Source organism: Salminus brasiliensis, chromosome 7 (assembly GCF_030463535.1).
Source record: "Salminus brasiliensis chromosome 7, fSalBra1.hap2, whole genome shotgun sequence".
NCBI lineage: Eukaryota > Metazoa > Chordata > Actinopteri > Characiformes > Bryconidae > Salminus > Salminus brasiliensis.
In genome coordinates, this window is record NC_132884.1 from 31,565,680 (window position 1) to 31,586,370 (window position 20,691).

General features: G+C 40.3%; 3 protein-coding genes across 7 annotated transcripts in view; all 3 read left to right on the forward strand.

The window, feature by feature from the left end:
- Nucleotides 1–139: 139 nt before the first annotated feature.
- trim107 (tripartite motif containing 107) lies at nt 140–2,985 on the forward strand. Its single transcript, XM_072683122.1, has 2 exons — nt 140–621; nt 1,329–2,985. Exon 2 carries the CDS (start codon nt 1,343–1,345, stop codon nt 2,819–2,821), a length of 1,479 nt encoding a protein of 492 aa, XP_072539223.1. The 5' UTR covers nt 140–621; nt 1,329–1,342; the 3' UTR covers nt 2,822–2,985.
- Nucleotides 2,986–3,737: 752 nt separating this feature from the next.
- tpra1 (transmembrane protein, adipocyte asscociated 1) lies at nt 3,738–14,234 on the forward strand. Of its 2 annotated transcripts, none has more exons than XM_072684606.1 (11): nt 3,738–3,906; nt 5,464–5,642; nt 6,740–6,872; nt 7,011–7,097; nt 9,028–9,100; nt 9,330–9,409; nt 9,651–9,761; nt 10,268–10,328; nt 10,454–10,556; nt 10,804–10,884; nt 11,809–14,234. In XM_072684606.1, the coding sequence occupies exons 2-11, from the start codon at nt 5,476–5,478 to the stop codon at nt 12,053–12,055; spliced, it is 1,143 nt and encodes a 380-aa protein (XP_072540707.1). In that variant the 5' UTR covers nt 3,738–3,906; nt 5,464–5,475; the 3' UTR covers nt 12,056–14,234. The 2 variants fall into 2 exon arrangements, with proteins under 2 accessions (XP_072540707.1, XP_072540708.1); XM_072684607.1 differs by lacking the exon at nt 3,738–3,906 and adding an exon at nt 4,096–4,160.
- Nucleotides 14,235–15,930: 1,696 nt separating this feature from the next.
- Nucleotides 15,931–20,691, forward strand: part of chchd6b (coiled-coil-helix-coiled-coil-helix domain containing 6b) — a 47,243-nt gene continuing 42,482 nt past the window's right edge. Inside the window, exons 1-2 of one of the 4 annotated variants that reach the window (XM_072684610.1) lie at nt 15,931–16,059; nt 16,233–16,333. In XM_072684610.1, coding sequence (XP_072540711.1) covers nt 16,250–16,333 — 84 coding nt within the window. In that variant the 5' untranslated portion in view covers nt 15,931–16,059; nt 16,233–16,249. Of the gene's footprint in view, nt 16,060–16,139; nt 16,334–20,691 lie in introns of those variants that run through there. The other 3 variants (XM_072684608.1, XM_072684611.1, XM_072684609.1) reach the window with 3 other exon arrangements.

Genomic DNA, 20,691 nt, shown 5'->3' on the forward strand with positions numbered 1-20,691 from the left:
TTAATGAATTTACATTAATGAAATCTGTGTCCCTGGTGTCATTTAAAAAAACTTTAAACCATGTATTTCCAATTTTAAATGATGTAGCACAATACTAGAGATATGCGAGTTTACTTACTAATTTATACTCTTGAATATTATTTACTCAGCAGTTTAATTGAGCATTTCTACTGTATCTAATGTTGTACCGTTAGCTCTGCTTCCGTCAGCTCTAGCTTCCTGTGTGTGTGCTGGATGTGAAGTCATGCACTTGGACGGGAGCCTCAGATGGGTGTGCACTAAAGTTTCTCCACGGCTAAACACGAGAACACACCTACACACACACACCTCGGCAGTATGCAAACGGAGCCTATTTCACATCTTCATGAGCAATTTCATGCAGTGGTGCTTTAGCTCATTTAGAAAACGTCTGTATGTACACCCAGTGTACTCGCTTGCTTTAGCTATAGTGTTTTGATGGCGCGTGAAGTGAACTTCCCTTACCGCCCCTTTACAGTCTGGACTTTAGACGTGGACAGGTGTGTGCTTCCCAAATGTGAGTCACGGGAGTAATTTGCCTTGTCATATGAATGATGTAAAAACTGCCCGTGACGACGAGAGTGGACAGATTGGTCAGAAAAGGTAAAGTAAGCCGCTCGTTTAATGTCTAACTTGTTGTGGGTGTCTGTGTCTGAACATGCGTCTGGGACAGAATCAGTGGGGTTCGTCTCGGTAGGTAACTAATGGGTGGATGGCGGACAGATTGACGGAAAACGAAACCTAAGCTGCAGTGTGGAGGATTAGTCGAGCTGTATGGTATAAAACTTACTGCTGGTGTTTTATTAAATCTTCGTCGATTTTATTAATTTTTTAATTTTTTAAATTTTATTTAAAAAGAAGAGGGCAGAAAACACGTGCATCACGTAAATCAAGCTTGATCATATATTATATGTCTTTATGTATCTTAAATTATGTGCTAGCTTCAAGCTTTAAGGCCATTTTTACTTAAATGTAATACTCGACAATGTAACCCTGTTCAAGAGTCAGTGGTCCCTTTGATTCAGAGTCGACTCATTTGAGGCATTGCACGTTTGCTTCACAATGCTTCAATTGTACTTTTGTTTACCCACTAAAGATGGCTGTCCAAGTCTTTTTTTTCCCACACCGACGCCATAATGTGGTATACTAAAGTATTTTTCTTGGTTATCCAGCAAATGAATCAGTTTGGATGTGGGTGAAGATGTCAGTCTGCACCATTAGCTGTTATCTCATTGTATATCTCATTGTATTGTATATTGTACATGTGGAGTATTTTCTGAGTATTCTCCGCTGTATTCTGTGTTCCTCAGGGCTACCAGACACCATGGCTTTGGATTTTTCTGAGACGTCTTTGGAACTGGAGCTCAGCTGCCCTATCTGTTTCTATTTGTTTTCTGAGCCTGTCACTCTTCATTGTGGACATTCGTTCTGCCTGACCTGCCTGGAGAAGAGCCGAGACTCTGAGGGCTGTGGACCTGAAGTTCAGCATCAGTGCCCGGAGTGCAGAGTCGAGTACCAGGATACAGAATTCCCACAGAAGAACTTTAAACTCAGAAACATAGTCAGGAGCTATAAGGACACCGTTGAGCAAACGGCCAGAGATGCACTCCGAAGAGGAGAAGTACAAGTGAACACAGAACACAGTGAGAAGCGATGTTCTTCTAGCAGGTTAGAACCTGAGAGAGAGGCTGCTGGGGGTCCCTCGTCAGAATCAACGGGAGGTACGTTATCTGAAGAACAAAGCAAATGCAGGCATAGATTAACTTCTGTGATGTCAGACCTCCAAACCAAGATTGCCCTGGTGGACGAGCTGATGGTCAAAGCAAAGGAAAGAGAGGCTGCAGTCAAGGCATCGAACACTGACCTTAGATCAGAGATGAAAACACTATTGGAAGAGATGGTGGAGCACCTGAAGCACTACAGCACAGCCGGATTGGACCTACTAGAGGCTGAGTTGAAGCCTAGAGAGAAGGCTGTGGAGAGCATGGTCCAAAAGGTGTCAGACCTTCATAAGCAGCTGAAGGAGACAGAGCTCCTAGCTAACTCACTGTTAGAGGAGCAAGATGATGACAGATTAAATGAAGGGATGCAGGGTCTTGAGGTATGTGCTGCCAATCTAACTGTAGATCCTCTGGAAATTGGATTAACTGATGTGGGGAAGGCAAACACCAACATGACTAACATGTGTGCAGAAATGGAGCACCGCAATAACCAACTCCGTCTTGACCTTGGAGCTGTCCAGCGTCGTTTACGAGCCATTCTCAACCCTTCTGAGGTGACCTTTGACTCTGAGACTCTTCATCCGAGCCTGGTCCTGTCGGAGGATCTTAAGACAGTATCCTTCAGTGTTGCCAAGCAAACATATCCAGTTGGACCAAAGAGATTCACAAGCTTTCGTCAGGCTCTGAGCTCCCAGAGCTTTTCTGAAGGAGAACACTGTTGGTGTCTACAGGCAGAGGGCTGCTCCTGGGTCCTGGGGTTGTGCTATGGGGGGTTGCCCCGCTCTGGACCGGGAAGTGGACTAGAGAGTAGCAGTGGGGCTTGGTGCCTAATGTGGTGTGAAAATTTACTCAGGGCTTATGAAGGTGGCAGAGACACCCCACTTATGCGCACCCCATCTCTGCAAAAGGTGGAGATCCGCCTCAGCTTCAGCAGGAACAGTGTGGCGTTTTATAGCATAAGCAATGTTAGCGGAGCCAAAACTCACCTGCATACCTTCAGTGTGAGCTTTACTGAACCTGTTTATTTGGCTGTAAGAATGATGTCTGGTCAGCCTAAAGCCCGAATAACACTGCGTGAATAATGCTAAACTGTTGCCATCACTTGACAAACAAAGCACCTCAGTGGTTATTTTGAATTAGTACAATGTACACTGAAATTTAGAGTAAACCGATGAAGGTTGTTGTAGGTGTAGTAAAATGTGCCCTTTGTCTAAAAAAAATAATAAACTCCCACAGTTTTTTTTTTTCTGGATTCTTCTGTTTACATTATAATCATGTGTTTTAATTATTTGTATTGCTATTGTTACAAAAAAGTAATTATTATTGATAATAAAGTGGTTAAAACTAGTGGTTAAAGTGTTAACAAGGAAATCAAGGAAGAGGGTGGGTTTAAAACAACATGGGGACATTAGGAATTCTACTACTGCTACTTTTGGATCCATTTGGATGACATGAGGTTTTTCCATGGTGCCAACATTATTATTTTAACAAAAACAAGACACTTTCACGTAATTACACTGTCATAAATTATGGACATTATGACATAAGATAACAAAATAACAAGATGTTTTGTTGTAATAGCTTAACAGTATGTACATTTTACATCATTTTGACCTTACATTAACAATATATTTATTTTTATTATATATATATATATTATTTTATTTTATTATATATATTCATATATTTTATAACAACTATTTGGGTAATAAAATGACTTTTTTTGCTTGGGAGCAGTAGGCTGCTGCAACAGGGTTAAAACCTGCTCTAGCGAATGGAAGCAGAGGCATAGCTTGTAAAGCAGTTTTATTAAAAATATATTATATTTATTATATTTATAGCTCAGTTTTGGTTATGAAATTGGAATTTGATCACGGGTCGTTATATGTCTTTTATTTTGAAGTTTCGTCCCTTTTGGACTTGTCTTCATGTCTGTGGTTTACGCGGTGGGTGGGTGTGCGCGCGCTCACGTGCATCGGCGTGACGAGCGGCTGTTCGTTGGTACTCGGCTGATGTCGGAGACGGCGCTGACGGTCGGGCTGTTGTCTGTATCGGCTGTAAACATCGGGACGGGGCGGAAGGCTGTTGGCTATGTTGTTTGCTTGCAGCTCGATTGACTCGACTAGAGAACGCGTCTCATCCTGATCTCAGCTGATTTCACGCAAAGGCAAGTGAGATGTATGACCGAGCACAGGAGTGTAGCTACGATACAGAGCGATACTCGCTGCTAATGTTAGCTAGCTAGCTAGCTCGTTAGCATTTTGGTAACAGCAGTAGATAGCTAGCTAACTAGTTAACTGCTCGACTGAACGACTGTGTAGGCTGGTGTGAGGACAGTCTATCGGCTCTGTGATAGGTTTGCTAGCTAACGATAAACTCGGCCAGATAGCGAGCTAGCTAACCCACACTGCGGGCATTAGCGTGAGTGACTGCTGGGCTTGTTTATGTTCAGTGGGGGAGAATCCAGATCCAGATCCAGATCCAGAAAGTACAAATCCAGGGCCGTGCTAGACGGCCTTGCTGCAGCACAGCTGTCCGGGTAGTCAGAACAAAATCCTGGGTTGGATTTGTAACTTCCTGGACCTGGATTTTATAATAGCTAGCATAGCTAGCTAGTGCCAGCGCTAATGTTGTCGTTTGCGTAGTTTAGCTACGAGACTCAAGTAAAACGTGGCTTTTTTACGAAGACTCTCTTTTTGTCAGTTTATTTTGTAATGTTATGCTTTTGTAATGCTGTTGCCTTGCAGGAAGATTATTGCAGTGTTTATTAATTGTCTAGCTTAGTGCAACAGGCGGCATTAGCTATGTGTGCAGCATTGGCTGGTTGGTGAACAGTGCAGACAGTTCGTTTGACAACTTGCAGTTTTAGGTTGAAGGGTCTCTAGCTAATTGTAATCAGAGACATTTAGCTATAGCAGTATAGTTTAACTAAGTAGGTACAGCTAAATTAATCGACGATGGTTTTAATTAATAAGACCTCGTTAGATAACTAACGTCTAGTTACTTAGCTAGCATAGCTAGAGAGCATTAGTGATAGCTAGGCCAGCTGTGAGTAAACATCCTGTAAGGTTAGCTATCTAGCTAGCAAAACTACGGTGCTCCTATAGTATTAAAGTTGAAAAATAATATTTAGAGGCATAAAATGTTCCCTTAGTTTAGTGAGGACGATTTAGTTAAACAGAGAGAGTAATCAGCTAGCTAATTAGCTAAACTGAAGTAACGAGTTATTAGTTCATGTTTTGATTGATCAAATCGAGGGAGTTTTATATCTCTAAACACTAGCTAGCCCTTTTCTACCACGATACTTTAGAGGATACGTACAAAACAGCGAGCACTAGCTAAAGATTGAAGAGGAGTTCAATACATTTATCTATCTCCGAGTCGTGGACTATGAGCTGCTAAGCGTATTACAGACCGTCACCATGACTGTCCTCAGCTAAGCACTGATGTTGCTCCAGATCAATAAATAATTACATACCCAGCATGTCCAACCCAAGGCCATTTACATTTGAACATAATTTAGTCATATCACTGGTAATCATTGTGCATGTTTTATGTATTACTATGTAACATTATGTGACATTGATTTCAAGATAAAAGGTCTGTTTGTGATGTGCATCAGATTGCCACCTTCCTTTGCGTCTCTGTTTACTGTTTGACTGCTAACTGAGTTAGTTGGTTCCCAGTGTGTTTTTGCTGATTAAGTGTGTGCCTTGTCCTTTAGACTGGATGCACAATGCTGGACACGGTGACCGCCGTGGTGAGGTTTGCGCAGTATGGCAATGGCACAGCGCTTCCAACGGTGGAGAACACGTCAGCCATGCCTACATGGCCATCAGAAGCTAACATCAGCCAGCCACATAGGTGTCTACAGGTCCTTTATGAGGACATTGGCAACTCCAGGTATGCTTATTCTTACACTTAGCCCCAAGCGCTCAGATCTGTGGTTTTGTTCATCAGGATGAAAGACTGACGATGAGTCTCTTTTTACTGAACATGGATCTATAGATACATCTGTTTTATGTGTAGGCATTGAAACACTAACCTTCAACTCTGTGTCTCATAAAGTGTGTATAATGTACAGGTGTTTATGATTTCACTTCTTCTTTCCTTGTGGCCTTCAGCAAAAACTCTGTGTGTTGCACTTCCTTGTATTTCAGAATTTTTGGGCTGTTCCCGTAGTGTTTAAAAGAACTTTCAGTTTTGGTTGTTGTGTGGGTATGGCTTGATCTTATGTCTGATACACAGCAAGTACAGTAACTTCTGTGATCTATTATCTTTGACCCAGTGATGGTGTGTAGACCTACTATGTGGACAAAAGTATTAGCCCCCCCACACACACACACACCTCTATCAGCTTTTTTAAACATGTTCCTCAGCACTCTGTGAACCCCCTCTGTAAGATGATGTGGTCTGACACTAATGGCTGAGTTGCTATGGTTCCTAAACACTTCCACTTTTCTGTAATATCACTCACAGTTGATGGTGAAATATCTAGGAGAGAAAAAAATGATGAAAACTGATTTGTTGCAGGGGTGTATCCTATTACAGTACCATGCTGGAACTCTTTAAAATGGCCCATTCTTTTATGCTCATAAAAGCAGACTGCATGGCTGGGTGCTTGATTGTATACATCTGAGGCAAGGGGGCTGAATAAAATACCTGCAAGAAATTAAAATGTGTCCATACAGTGTACCTCTCAATCATGAACTGCATTGTGGGCATCTTCTCTCAAAACTCTCGCAAAGCATTAGGCAGCACATTTGTAAACCTATCATGCAATAGCTCTAATGGGAGCTTTTAAGCACGTTAAAACTTATCAGACATCTCGTTCCTATCACCACCACTGTGAGCTAGTCTGAAGTTTCTCTTTAACAGTGCATCTCACACAAAACTAATCTGAATTGACTGTGTTTACATCATAAGCATTCAGGAATGCAGAGCCTTTGAACAGTAAGTTGAATTCCCCTATAATCCCAGTGTCTGGCCTTTCTCTGTAGGGTGCGCTTTTGGGACTTGCTGTTGCTGGTACCTAACGTCGCCTTCCTAATGTTCCTGATGTGGAAGCTGCCGTCAGCCCGCGCCAAAATCCGCCTCACCTCTAGCCCCATCTTTATCACTTTCTACGCACTGGTGAGCTGCTTCCACTTCCTGCTGATCTGAGGACAGCTTTGCATGTAAACTGGTACCAAGTCAGCACATACTGCCAGTGTCGGATGCTCAGAGCTTTTTCTGCTTTGCTGAGGTGACTGTCTATTTCTGTTTGGGCAGGTTTTCGTAGTAGCAGTGGTAGGAATCACTCGTGCTATTGTCTCCATGACTGTGAGCGCCTCCAATGCTGCCATCTTAATAGACAAGGTAAAGAATACACACAGCCTGTCTGGAATAAATCAACAGGGACTTCCTTTGCGAAAGCACGCTTGTCATTGTAAACACAAGTGTATTTACAGAATCTGGCCTATTTTCGCTTTGTGTAGCTTTATATCAAAATTATATACAAGCTTTGGATGTCATTTAATATCAGTACAGAAGCCGCTATCCGTTCTGGCTAAAACTAATCTTTGTATGGTCATCGATACTGACAGACTTTGTCCCAGGAGTACTGACTTTATCACTATAGGAAAGCTCCCATAGTTAGGTCGTGTTGGTTTATATGGCTGTTCTCCTAAGTTTTAAGAAAACTTGTCTCTGTGGTCTGGTCTCATAACTCTGACTGAATGTTGTTTCTTTTTACTAGATTTCTGGGTAGTCTGTGTATTATTAATAAATGAAGCACAGCCTGACTCAGAGTAGCTTCATTTTGACTCCATGAAAGACTGGACTAATGTTACTGTGTGCATTTATGTTCCTTTAAATAATACAATTATACATATGCATCGCTCAATTACCAAAACTCTTAAGTAACTATCAGCTTTTACATTTAGCTTAAGGTTTTATATATATTTGCTAACTAACAATGAAAACAAAGACGATTAAAAAATGTGCTGTTTTCATAGATTTTTCTGCCAATATAAGCTAAATAAAACTGTCAAATTTTAAAACCCAAAGATGTACAAAGATGCAGCAATAAAACATACATTTTCCCATAATTTGAGTCAACAAAAAAGGGGGGAAAAAGGAGACAAATGTAAGTAATTTTAGCTAAGTATTTTGTGTTAATGCTTGTAGTGGTTCGTTTTTACACACTCAGTTTATTATTTTGTATTAGTGGCTGTATTCCACACTGATGGTTAAACCTCGACTGTTAATCCGCTGTTCACAAGAGTCCTGAACAGCATGCAGTTGGCGTGAGAAACACGCTTGATGATGTCACCAATTAATCAACTATTAAATTAGTTGCTGACGGAGTCGATTAGTCTTTAAACCCCTATAATCAAGTATACAATAATAACTCCCACAATGTTTATGTATATCTTAACATGGATTCCAATGGATATTTTAGGTGCTTTACTATATATTTAATAAGTAAGTATTTTAATTATTTCATTATTTGTCAAGCTTACCTGAAGATCTGTGCTAATTTGAGCTATGAAGTTGCCCAGGACTAGCATACTAAATTTATTTTTAACAAAATTTTTGGAATGAAATTTAATTAGCCAATTGAACATTGGACTTCATGTGAAAAGTTATGCTACAGTTATGCTCTTATAATGATCCCAAATAAATAAATATTGATGGGTGTCAGAATCTTTGCAAAAAATACAGAAGTGGGTTTTAAAAAGAAACGTCTGCTTAAGGGTGGTTGGTGAATAAGGCCCATTGATTTCACATCAAGGGCATTGTATTCTGTAATAAGAATTTTAATAGCACTACTGTCTTCCACTTAGTGGGGAATTTCAACAACCAAAACCTTGAGAGACGCCCTGCAACAGAACTTGGAGACACACCTGTAGACGCAGAACTCTTGTACTGTAGTTAACCTGAAGGGGAAAACCAAAGTGCTGTTTTTAGATTGTAGACTCACTAGAGTCAGGTGACTGGTCAGGATATGGAACTTGTATTAATAAATAATAATGTAATAGGATGCCATTGTTAGTGAGGCTAAGTGATGAGAGAGAAGAGGAAATGAGTTTCTTTTGATGGCCTATGAAAACAACCCAACCTTTTTACTCTCACTTCTCCTCTTCCTCCTCTCTGAATAAGCAGATCCACTTTCTGCAAACTTTGCAGCTAAGAGAATTTGTCAAAATGACAGCGGGCATATAAAGTGTTCGCAAGTAGGTGAGGCTGTTATTTAGTGCCAGCCATATAGTAATAAAAGCTGATAAGGGGTGTGTACTGCTTTCAGGTGCTGTGGGAGATTACCCGCTTCTTCCTGTTAACCATCGAGCTCAGCGTCATCATACTGGGACTGGCCTTCGGTAGGCTTCATTTGTGTGATCTGGTGATATGAAGGCATATAGCTGAATTGATCTGGCTCAATGCTATAATGAGTGCTTACTTGTTGTGGACTTTGCCTGCTTTACAATGGAAAATTGCAATACGTTTAGGTGGAAAGTGGAGTTAATTTAATATAACACCAGTGATTAATGAGTACATTTAAAGCGTGGGCTAACTGTCATGAAAAATGTTGTTTTTTTGTTGTTGTAGGTCATTTGGAAAGTAAGTCTAGTATCAAGCGTGTGCTTGCCATAACTGCAGTCTTGGCACTAGCTTACTCTATTACACAGGTAAGAGTCAATACGGATAAGAATTATGACTTGGAATTAATATTAATTGTTAGCAAGTTGAATAATAATTCGTGCTGTCAAGCAGAAACCTTCTATGCCCATTTTTGTTTTCACTTTTTGACATAGTCATAAATTGTGATAAATCGGCCAATAGAAATGCTCCATAATGACTTGCCCTCCTTTTTTTTGCATGTCTGCAACAATATGTCATGTATGACTTATTATTTTCTTCCTATAACAGGGAACATTAGAGATCCTGTACCCTGATCAGCATCTCTCCGCTGACGATTTCAACATCTATGGCCACGGGGGGCGCCACTTTTGGCTGGCAAGCTCCTGCTTCTTTTTCCTGGTAATAGGCCAATAGAAACCCTGCTCTCATTTTCTTTGTTTACATTCATATCAATGTCATGTGTCTACAACTAGGAAATCTAGTCTATCTAGGATGTAGTCATGTAAACAGCACAGTTTTATCGTCCTGGACATGTCATTGACTTTAAGCATTGTCAAGATCTGCATGGGCGTGCAAGTGAAGCCCGTACCCAATCCTTATCTATGAGTTTGAGGCCTAGGGTTAGGGTTAGCGAGCCAGTGAGGGAGCGAGCATTCAAAGGTCAATTGATTATTTTATTATGGAATAAAATCATTTTACATTGACTTCCTTTGAAAGTCAGAGGATTTCATTGAACAGGGTTATTGAGTAAATGGTTAACTAGGTTAAAAAGGTTGACTGAGAATTTAGTTAAGCTAATTTGAGCTTGTAAACATTAGTTATTTTTGTAGTGCTTCTTTTACGTTGGGTTGTTGTTCCTACTGAACAAATTGTGTATTTTCAAGACTTGTGTGCTTCTCCTGTAGGTATATACTCTGATAGTTGTCCTTCCAAAAACTCCAATCAGAGAAAGAATATCATTACCATGTAAGTGAAGTCGTCCGTCATAATTAGCAGGACTGCCTTTCATTAATGTATCATTATTCCTACAGAGTAACCAAAGTAATTTACTGTAGCCCAAACCTTATTCTTGTCCTATTGTCTTTCTGCAGCTAAGAGGAGTTTCTATGTGTATGCTGCCATCCTATCTGTACTAAATATGGTGCAGGGTCTGGGAAGTGCTCTGCTGTGTGCTGGCATCATAGAAGGCTTGTGGTAAGTCTGGCTACAGTAAACACATTGTTTTCATTACTCTTATCACTGTGACGGTACTAAACTCTCCTCTCTCACAGACGTAGGGTAAGACAAAGTATTATACTTTTATATAGATATGAAACTGTACTGTATTGGTAGTTGAGTTCTTACTGCTGTTGAACCTTCCTTTTGAAAACCGTGAGATGAATGAGTGAGGTGAGGTTAGAATTTTATTAGATTCTAATCATGTGTATGCGTTTGTGCACAGCTGTGTCGACGTGACCACATTCCTCTACTTCTCCGTCTTTGCTCCTCTCATCTATGTAACGTTCCTCAAAGGGTTTTTTGGGTAAGTACATATTCCCAAAAAGCTTGTGCTTGCATTTTTAGTTATTGTTGCTTTCATCGGTACCTTGCATTAGAGGATGTTGCACAAGTACGTCCTCGAACCCTTTCATTCCTTTGAAATTGCATCAGCACTTATCTGGAAATTCAGCATTCCTTCTCTCTGAAGCTCCTCAGTTTATCAAAACACACGGCAGTTCAAAAGTTTGTGATCACTGCTTTCCATTATCATGTCTTACAGTTTGTTAACCTAGCGTGGTAAACTAGTTCCCCCTGAGGTAGTCAGTACCACCTGTAATTCAGCCTGTAGCGCATTCATACTGTTCATAAACACACCATTCTTGTCCAACCCACCATGACTTTATGATTTCTATCCCTTCAAAGAATACAATTCCACTTCTGCCTAGCTCCACAGGCCTTATACCCTTCTAGCCCACACCTGGCATAAGGGCATGGTGCCAATAGGTTAATCTGCTCCAGAGAGTCCTATTCCAAAGTCAATACTTCTCTACAGGGACTAGACAAACTGTTTGTGTGCATTTGCACATCTGTGTCAGCAATGAGTGCAACTTAAAATAGCTAAAAGCCTTCATTAGATCGCATGGTACACTAAGTGACCAGCGTCTCCCACTTCTCACATAGCTTCCTGGAACTTGTATCGGACCAGTGTGTTAAAGTTTTAGTCTACAAACTACCAGGTATTATTTGTTTTAGTGTTTTGTCTGCAGTAGTTTTACTTTTAACTTTAGAGGTAAAAAATCCATGCTGAGCTGTGATCTGCACCATCATCCAAACCAAATCGTGGTCCAGAATCCGAGCACCAAACTATGACAGGGCAGAACTGTTACACCCCTTATACATCTGCTTACATTTGCGCTGACTGTGTGAGTAATTCTCTGTCCATTTCTCCTCCTTCCCTTCTCTTTAGCTCTGAGCCAAAGATCCTGTTCTCCTACAAGTCTCAGATAGACGAGCCGGATGAGCCGGACGTGCACCTGCCACACACTTCCTCCGCTGGCTTGGGCAGCAGGAAGGACCTGGAGCACAGTCCCTACTCCAACACACAGATTGACACATCCGGGGCCTACCTGGATGACGTAGTGTCCGGTCCCTACGGAATGGGCCACAGCATCAACAGCATCGACAGCGACCGCTGGAGGGCAATCAATGCCTAAGCGAAAGAAGGAGGGATGGGTACAAAGAACTGGCCACAAGTGGCCTAGAGATTGAACGCCCTGTGTCCGTCTTTCCTACACTGAACCGCATTCCCTTTCGAACAGGCTTTGGCTTTGAGCTCAGTTCCTCACGGCCTTGTGTTACAGCTCAGTATACTGACAGTCCATTGGTTATTTTTCCCCCCTCAATGCGAGCTTATGAAGTTTTCTTTTTTATTTTATTAAATACTCGTGTACACTTTGACTGTACCACCAGTGTGTTAGAGGGCCTTTGCAATTATTTGGTACTGCGTTGAACACAGTATCTAGAGCATTAGCTGAGGGATTATAGTAGGAGTAGTGATGGATTAGAGATGGCTTGGTTATAAATGAGCTCAGGCTGAATTGGCTGATTCCAGAGAGTTTTTCTGTTTGTCTTTTTTCCTCTTAAGCTGCAGAACGGGTATTACACTGAGTCTCACTGTGTGTGCGGAGTTTCTATTTTTTCTATTTTATTTTTGATTGGCTGATGCTGGAACAAAGCTAAACAAGGCTAGAGTAAGGCTATAGTAGTGCTGGCCTGAGCCCAAGTCTGGACCCACTGCTTTTGCGTGGTTTTATTTATTTTAGTGATTCTGCTATATTTTAGCCTGGCGTAACCATCAACCGTCATTCCTTTTGACTAAGGGAGAACCTGAGGCACTATGGGACGCATTCAGAAACGGTGGAGAAACTCTAAAGGTCTGAAAGGTGCAAATGCTGAAATTGTCTACATGTGAAACCAATAATGTGATAAGTGTTTGGTGCATTAACAACCCATTGAGCAATCGTCATACAGGATCTTCTGAGACCATTTGCCTATACTCTTACTACACCATACAAACAGACAGGTGTGTTTTACTGACCAAAAGTACGTACGTGTGTGTGTGTGTGTGTGTGTGTGTGTGTGTGTGTGTGTGTGTGTGTGTGTGACACCCCTGTTTTTTTTTTGTTTGTTTGTTTGTTTATTTTTAAGTGAAAATAAGTTCACAAATTCTCTATGGCAAAGAAACTTATATGGCATTTTCTGCCATTTTTAGAGCAAATTTCTAAAAACATATTTTGGGGGAAAAATTTAAAACCTAACATATTAAATGTGCCATAACTTTTGTACATGTCACATTTTACATTTCTTTTTTTTTCCAAAACATGTTGAATTCAGAAAATAAACAATAATTGCCTGACAAAGTGCACATATGTGTGTTCACTGTAAAATATGTGCATTAAATTTACATTAGGAAATCAAGAGCATGCCATTTGATCAGGGGGGTGCCCAAACGTTTGCATAAGACTGTATATATCTATCTTTAAAACTTTGACAGTGTTCCTTGTGATTTTTGTATGAACTCTTATCAACATGCCCAAGAATCTACTCTGTAAACTGAAATTTTGGTCTGTTAATATGGATGCTTATGATTATTTATGGCTGATGGCAATGTCCCATGTTTTTATGTTTGTAGTATAATTGCTGAAAGTGCATATTTCAGGTCCAGATCACCTAGCTGGATGTCACAAAGCTCCTTTGCTTGATTTGTCGTGCTGTAATATTGCCTTAGTGCATTTGAGCCTGTTTCCATAAGCGTTGCAGTATAAAGCTCAGCGGAGTAGCATTGCAAGCTGAGCATTTCTTTAAGGCACTTGCTCATAACACTTACAGATGTCTTAAAACCCCCGTGCTCTTTGGAAAGCAGGATCTGCTTGGCAGTTAAAAAACGTATTTTATCAAGAAGAACATTCCCTTAAAAGATTAGGAAAAGCTTACACCAGGATTGTTTCCATAAACTCTTAAGACTGTTATCATACAGTATGTAAATGAAAGATTTATTTTTCCATGAATGTGCATCGTTTTACTAGAAGTAGCTTCGATCACCACAAGTGTTACTGCAGTCCAGTGTTGTAGCCTGTCGGTTGGCCCAAATGCATGTTGCACCTCTCAGCATCCCTCACCCAAACACTGGCTCATTTTGGCAAAATGGTGTCTGACGTTGCTGAAATGTTACTGTATTCGTGATGTGTGAATATGTGATGACCAACCATCGAAACTGCTCAGTTTTTTTCGAAGGAACTCTTTTCATGAACACGACGATGTTCATAGTGAATGATACAGATGATTAAGCATTTATTTTGAAATTTATTCCACATTAAAAAAATATATAAATCATGTTTTAGTTTGTTCATTTCAGTGTTTCTGAGGATCCTGTTATCAAATGTAGTTTCAGGCAGGTCAGGTCAGTTGCCAAAGTCAAATCATTTCTTAAATCATTCCCCTCAGGATTTAAACACACCCTCATTTCATCTTGCCTGCGTTACTGTATTAGACTACACACTGGTGTCAATAAGACTCCAGTGGCAAAATTCAGCTACAAAGCAGAAAGAAGAAATTGGAAGCATATCCCGCTGGTTTTAGCCTCCCAGTTGATTTCAGGGTTCAGTTCAAGGTTCTTTCTTTTGTTTTTAGGCCCCTGCCCCCTCCTCTAGGTCTCTGAGTTTTTTTAGATCAGTTGATCTTGGCTGTTCCACGGTCTATGCTGAAGCTCAAAGGTGACCATGTTGCAGCGCCAGGACCCTGGAACCACTATCATTGGACACTAGGACTACCCCCTAGTGATCTACCCCCTTTATTTGATTGATTTTTTTGGTGGATGTCTGTGATTGTTTGTGATATACTGGTGTGTATCGTTGATGACCAATGAAAAACACGTATCTCTAAAATGGTGGCTTTACAGGAGAGCTGCAGGGTTCAAGCCATTGAAAACTAAATCTGTGTGTGTGGTTTTGTTTATTGGATTGTATGTGTACAACACTTACAAAACTGCTTACTTACACAGCCCCTGAAGTATCCCCTAAAGACTTAAATATTTACTCATTAAATCATAAGGCATCCCTTAAATTTAATAAACTGTTCCCTCAATTTGATAAACCCTTTCCCCAATTTATTAATTAATTTCCTCAATTTAAGAACTGTTCCATCAATTTAATAAACTCTTCCCTCAATTTCCACAAATTTTCCCAGTTTATTAAACAATTTCCTTAATTTAATAAACTGTTCCATCAATTTAATAAACTGTTCCCTCAATTTCCACAATTTTTCCCCAGTTTATTAAACAACTTCCTCAATTTAATAAACTGTTCCCTCAATTTATAAACCCTTTCCACAATTTATTAACGATTTCTTCAATTTAATAAACTGTTCCCTCAATTTAATAAACTGTTCCCTCAATTTATAAACCCTTTCCAAAATTTGTTAACAATTTCCTCAATTTAATAAACTGTTCCCTCAATTTAATAAACTCTTCCCTCAATTTCCACAAATTTTCCCAGTTTATTAAACAATTTCCTTAATTTAATAAACTGTTCCATCAATTTAATAAACTGTTCCCTCAATTTCCACAATTTTCCCCCAGTTTATTAAACAACTTCCTCAATTTAATAAACTGTTCCCTCAATTTATAAACCCTTTCCAAAATTTATTAACAATTTTCTCATTTTGAGAAACTGTTCCCTCAATTTAATAAACTGTTCCCTCAATTTATAAACCCTTTCCACGATTTATTATAAAATTTTAATAAACTGTTCTCTCATTTTAATAAACTGTTCCCTGAGGGAATAATTTATGTTGTGATGTGAATGTATTAATCAACCGAGGCATCATTTGATTAAATTAAGAGAATAATTTATGTCTCTAAATATTATTTTTCTAGCTTGATATTTTAGGGGTCCACACATTGCTGTTGCCGGAGGACTCAATAACAGCCCCCCCCCCCCCCCCCCTTCACACCGCCCCCCGCTGGTGGAGAGTGGTACTGCAGAGCGCCTCAGCCTCCAGAAGCTGCCCGAGCGTGTGACGTGTGTTAGCGCGCGCTGTGCTCAGGCGGCCCTGGCTCTTTCTTCTCGGCTGGGTTTTGTTTCGCTATAAACGCACGTTGTTTGTCCTCCTGTGCAGTGGCCGTTTCCAGCGAAGCCCCGCACTTCAATACATTTCCCAGGTAGCCCTCTGAACACCATGTGACGCCGGATAAACATGTCATTGGGTTTTTGTCATAGTTTTATCCGCCTATGCGAATCGAGGACACTGTGCAGTCTCCGCGTAGTGACCCCTAGTCCCTTGTAAGCTAACGTTAGCTTCAGCTACCCCACTCAAACTGTGCTTTTCCCTCAGGCTGGAGCTCCGAGGACATGGGCGGCAGAGAAAGCACGACGAGGAAGGTGTCCTACGGGCTGGACCAGGAGGACAACGTCACCGTGTTGCAGGGCATTAAGGTGAGCTGGGGAATGTCACTGCAGTGCTGGGGCTGGTCGCGACATTTACGCTTAACGTCCTGTCCTGCCGTCCTCAGTTTCTCGGGTTTAGCTGTGAGGGTGGGAGTCAGCAAGGCTGGCATCTCATCGTCCTGTGAATGGCAGGCGTGTTTAGCTCGGGGGGCTTTGCAGCATTTCAGACAGGAGTTGAATGAACTTCAGATGACTGTAACTAACTGTCCTCTGCGCGGCAGCAAAGAGAAAGTGAAATGGGTCACTTAACCCTCAGATACCTGCAGGCCGATAAACCTCAGTGTGGTGCAGTTAATGAGATTATCTGAACACTGAGCAGGCTTCACACAGTGGCATCATGGAGCTGTTAAAGGGGCCATATGCTAATTTTCTTGTACGTCATTTTTCCCAAAAATGTTTACAGTGGTGGCGATCCCGGCTTATTTACTCCCCAACCCCCCAGTGAACCTACATATGTCTAATTTGTTTATGTGTGATGCTGATTTTGGACTACAGGGTTATAGTAAACTGTTGGAACTTCATACAGTGGCACTATAGCGCGATTAAAGGGTCCATATGCTAATTTTCTTGTATTAAAGTTTTCCCATGGGGTCAATCTTAGACATATGTATGGTTTATCAACCAGAGATAACTGTAATTTGTTTAATACAACCATTTAAACTTTTGAAATATTTACAGTGGTGGGGATCCAGGCTTATTTACTCCCCAACCCCCCAGGGAACCTCTATATGTCTAATTTGTTTATGTGTGATGTTGATTTTGGACTACAGGGTTATAGTAAACTGTTGGAACTTCATACAGTGGCACTATAGCGCGATTAAAGGGTCCATATGCTAATTTTCTTGTATGTCATTTTCCCCATGAGGTCAGTCTTGGACATATGTGTGGTTTTATCTACCAAGAAATAGTCAGAATTCGTTTAATATAAGCATTTAAACTTTTGAAATATTTACAGTGGTGGGGATCCAGGCTTATTTACTCCCCAACCCCCCAGTGAACCTACATATGTCTAATTTGTTTATGTGTGATGTTGATTTTGGACTACAGGGTTATAGTAAACTGTTGGAACTTCATACAGTGGCACTATAGCGCGATTAAAGGGTCCATATGCTAATTTTCTTGTATGTCATTTTCCCCATGAGGTCAGTCTTGGACATATGTGTGGTTTTATCTACCAAGAAATAGTCTGAATTCGTTTAATATAAGCATTTAAACTTTTGAAATGTTTACAGTGGTGGCGATCCAGGCTTATTTACTCCCCAACCCCCCAGTGAACCTATAACATATGTCTAATTTGTTTATGTGTGATGTTGATTTTGGACTACAGAGTTATAGTAAAACTGTTGGAACTTCATACAGTGGCACTATAGTGCGATTAAAGGGTCCATATGCTAATTTTCTTGTATTAAAGTTTTCCCATGGGGTCAATCTTAGACATATGTATGGTTTATCAACCAGAGATAACTGTAATTTGTTTAATACAACCATTTAAACTTTTGAAATGTTTACAGTGGTGGCGATCCCGGCTTATTTACTCCCCAACCCCCCAGTGAACCTATAACATATGTCTAATTTGTTTATGTGTGATGTTGATTTTGGACTACAGGGTTATAGTAAACTGTTGGAACTTCATACAGTGGCACTATAGCGCGATTAAAGGGTCCATATGCTAATTTTCTTGTATGTCATTTTCCCCATGAGGTCAGTCTTGGACATATGTGTGGTTTTATCTACCAAGAAATAGTCAGAATTCGTTTAATATAAGCATTTAAACTTTTGAAATATTTACAGTGGTGGGGATCCAGGCTTATTTACTCCCCAACCCCCCAGTGAACCTATAACATATGTCTAATTTGTTTATGTGTGATGTTGATTTTGGACTACAGGGTTATAGTAAACTGTTGGAACTTCATACAGTGGCACTATAGCGCGATTAAAGGGTCCATATGCTAATTTTCTTGTATGTCATTTTCCCCATGAGGTCAGTCTTGGACATATGTGTGGTTTTATCTACCAAGAAATAGTCAGAATTCGTTTAATATAAGCATTTAAACTTTTGAAATGTTTACAGTGGTGGCGATCCCGGCTTATTTACTCCCCAACCCCCCAGTGAACCTATAACATATGTCTAATTTGTTTATGTGTGATGCTGATTTTGGACTACAGGGTTATAGTAAAACTGTTGGAACTTCATACAGTGGCACTATAGCGCGATTAAAGGGTCCATATGCTAATTTTCTTGTATTAAAGTTTTCCCATGGGGTCAATCTTAGACATATGTATGGTTTATCAACCAGAGATAACTGTAATTTGTTTAATACAACCATTTAAACTTTTGAAATGTTTACAGTGGTGGCGATCCAGGCTTATTTACTCCCCAACCCCCAGACCACATCATAAGGCGGTCAATTTTAAACATATGTGTGGTTTTATCTACCCAAAATAGTTGTATTTCATTTAATACAACCATTTAAACTTGGACCAGGCTTATTTACTCTCCAGCTCCCAGTGAACCTACATGTGTCTAACTTTGTTTATGTATGGTGGTGATTATGGTAGCATTTTAGACCACATCGTAAAACTGTTGTAACTTCATACAGTGGCACGTTCAAGCTGTTAAAGGGTCCATATGCTGATTTCTATTTTTTTTTTTTTCCCATGAGGTCAATTTTAGACATATGTGTGGTTTTATCCACCAAAAAATAGTAATTAATTTCATTCATTTCATCATTTAAACTTTAATCTTTAATATGTTTACAGTGGTGGAGATGGGGACAAGGCATCATTTTATTTACTCCCCAACCCCCAGTGAACCTACATGTGTCTAACTTTGTTTATGAATAATGTTAATTTTGGACAACAGGATTGTCGTAAAACTGTTATGACTTCATATTGTGGCACTATGGAGCGATTAAAGGGTACAGTATTTTTTACATGAGGTCAGCTTTACACATATGTAAAACAAGCTGTTAATGCTACTTTTAAAGGGACAGTCTGTCTATTTCTATTCTAAATAGCTGCATAAGTCATTGAAATATGAACAAGTTGTACAACAATGAGTAGTTTGACGTGAATTGAAATGGATTACTGTCAGCAAACTTTGGTTTGTTTGATGTTGGTGATATGAACCAGGGGTCACGATGATTACATTTATCCCCCCAACCCCCAGTAAACCTGCATGTGTCTCATTTGTTTTGATGATGGTAGCAAAGTAAAATATACCTGACCTCACTTATGCTCTGGTATTGGCTGGAGCTCCAGCACTCTGGAGAAGTCAGTTCCACTGCTCCACAGCCTAGTGCTGTGGTGCTTTACACCCCTCTGCCTTCTGGATGGCATCGGACATGGTGACCTTAGACTCCTGTGGATGCTCCAGAATGTACTGTTATATTGGCAATGCTTTTCTATGGCAGTTAAGCAAGCTGTGCATGTCACATCACGCCATGCCTGTGTCAGTAATGAGTGTAGGACTGCACAGGTCAGATACGTTTTTGCACACTACATTGCTGTATTTTTTAAAATCTTCCATGATATGGACCTTTTTAGCTGTAGATTCACCGCTGTTGTCCTCTGACCACTATATTAACAAGTAGTAACGGTAACAAAATGGCTGCGGTGCTGAAGAAATCTTTTAATAATAATAAAAAGTCAGTGCATAGAAAACTTTTCACAACACGCAGTTCAGTATATCTAATTTCTTCTTATCTGTCCCTGCCACCTCACAGGACCCCTCCATATCATATCGAGTCAGGCTGTAGACTGAACCCACTGCCAACTGTAATGCTGTAGATACAGCTAATGATAGCATTCATAGCTGTCTTGGCAGGCCTTACTAGGCCTTGAAGCACAGCTGCTGACCGCTGCCTGACCCCTTATGTGGGCCTGGGTTCTGGCAGTACTTCACTACAGTCCGCAAGAGAAAATCTCTAAATACACTTATTGATCTGTCAATTCATGTTTTACATTCACATTGGTGTTTATTGCCACATATCCCAAATATGATCTTTCAATGGAAGTTAAGTCTTAAAGGGCCCATATGCCAAATGTTAGATTTTCTTTCTCCCCTGGACCACTTCTGCATTTCTGCATGTTCAGTTCTTGACTCTTTATTCCTTTATAAATTCATGTTTAATTAGTTACTGTGCCTTTAAGAGATGTATATGTAAATTGCCTTTGTTCTGATTGGCTTCCCTGTGTGGGTGTCTTATTCAAAGTGCAGCCCAGTCTGAAATGTAATTTGGAGCTTCAACATGAATGAGTGTAACTGCTGTAGGCTGAATGGACAGATACTGTATATTGCCAGCATCCACTGGAAGTTAAGAATGGTTGTTTTCCATTTTGGAGAT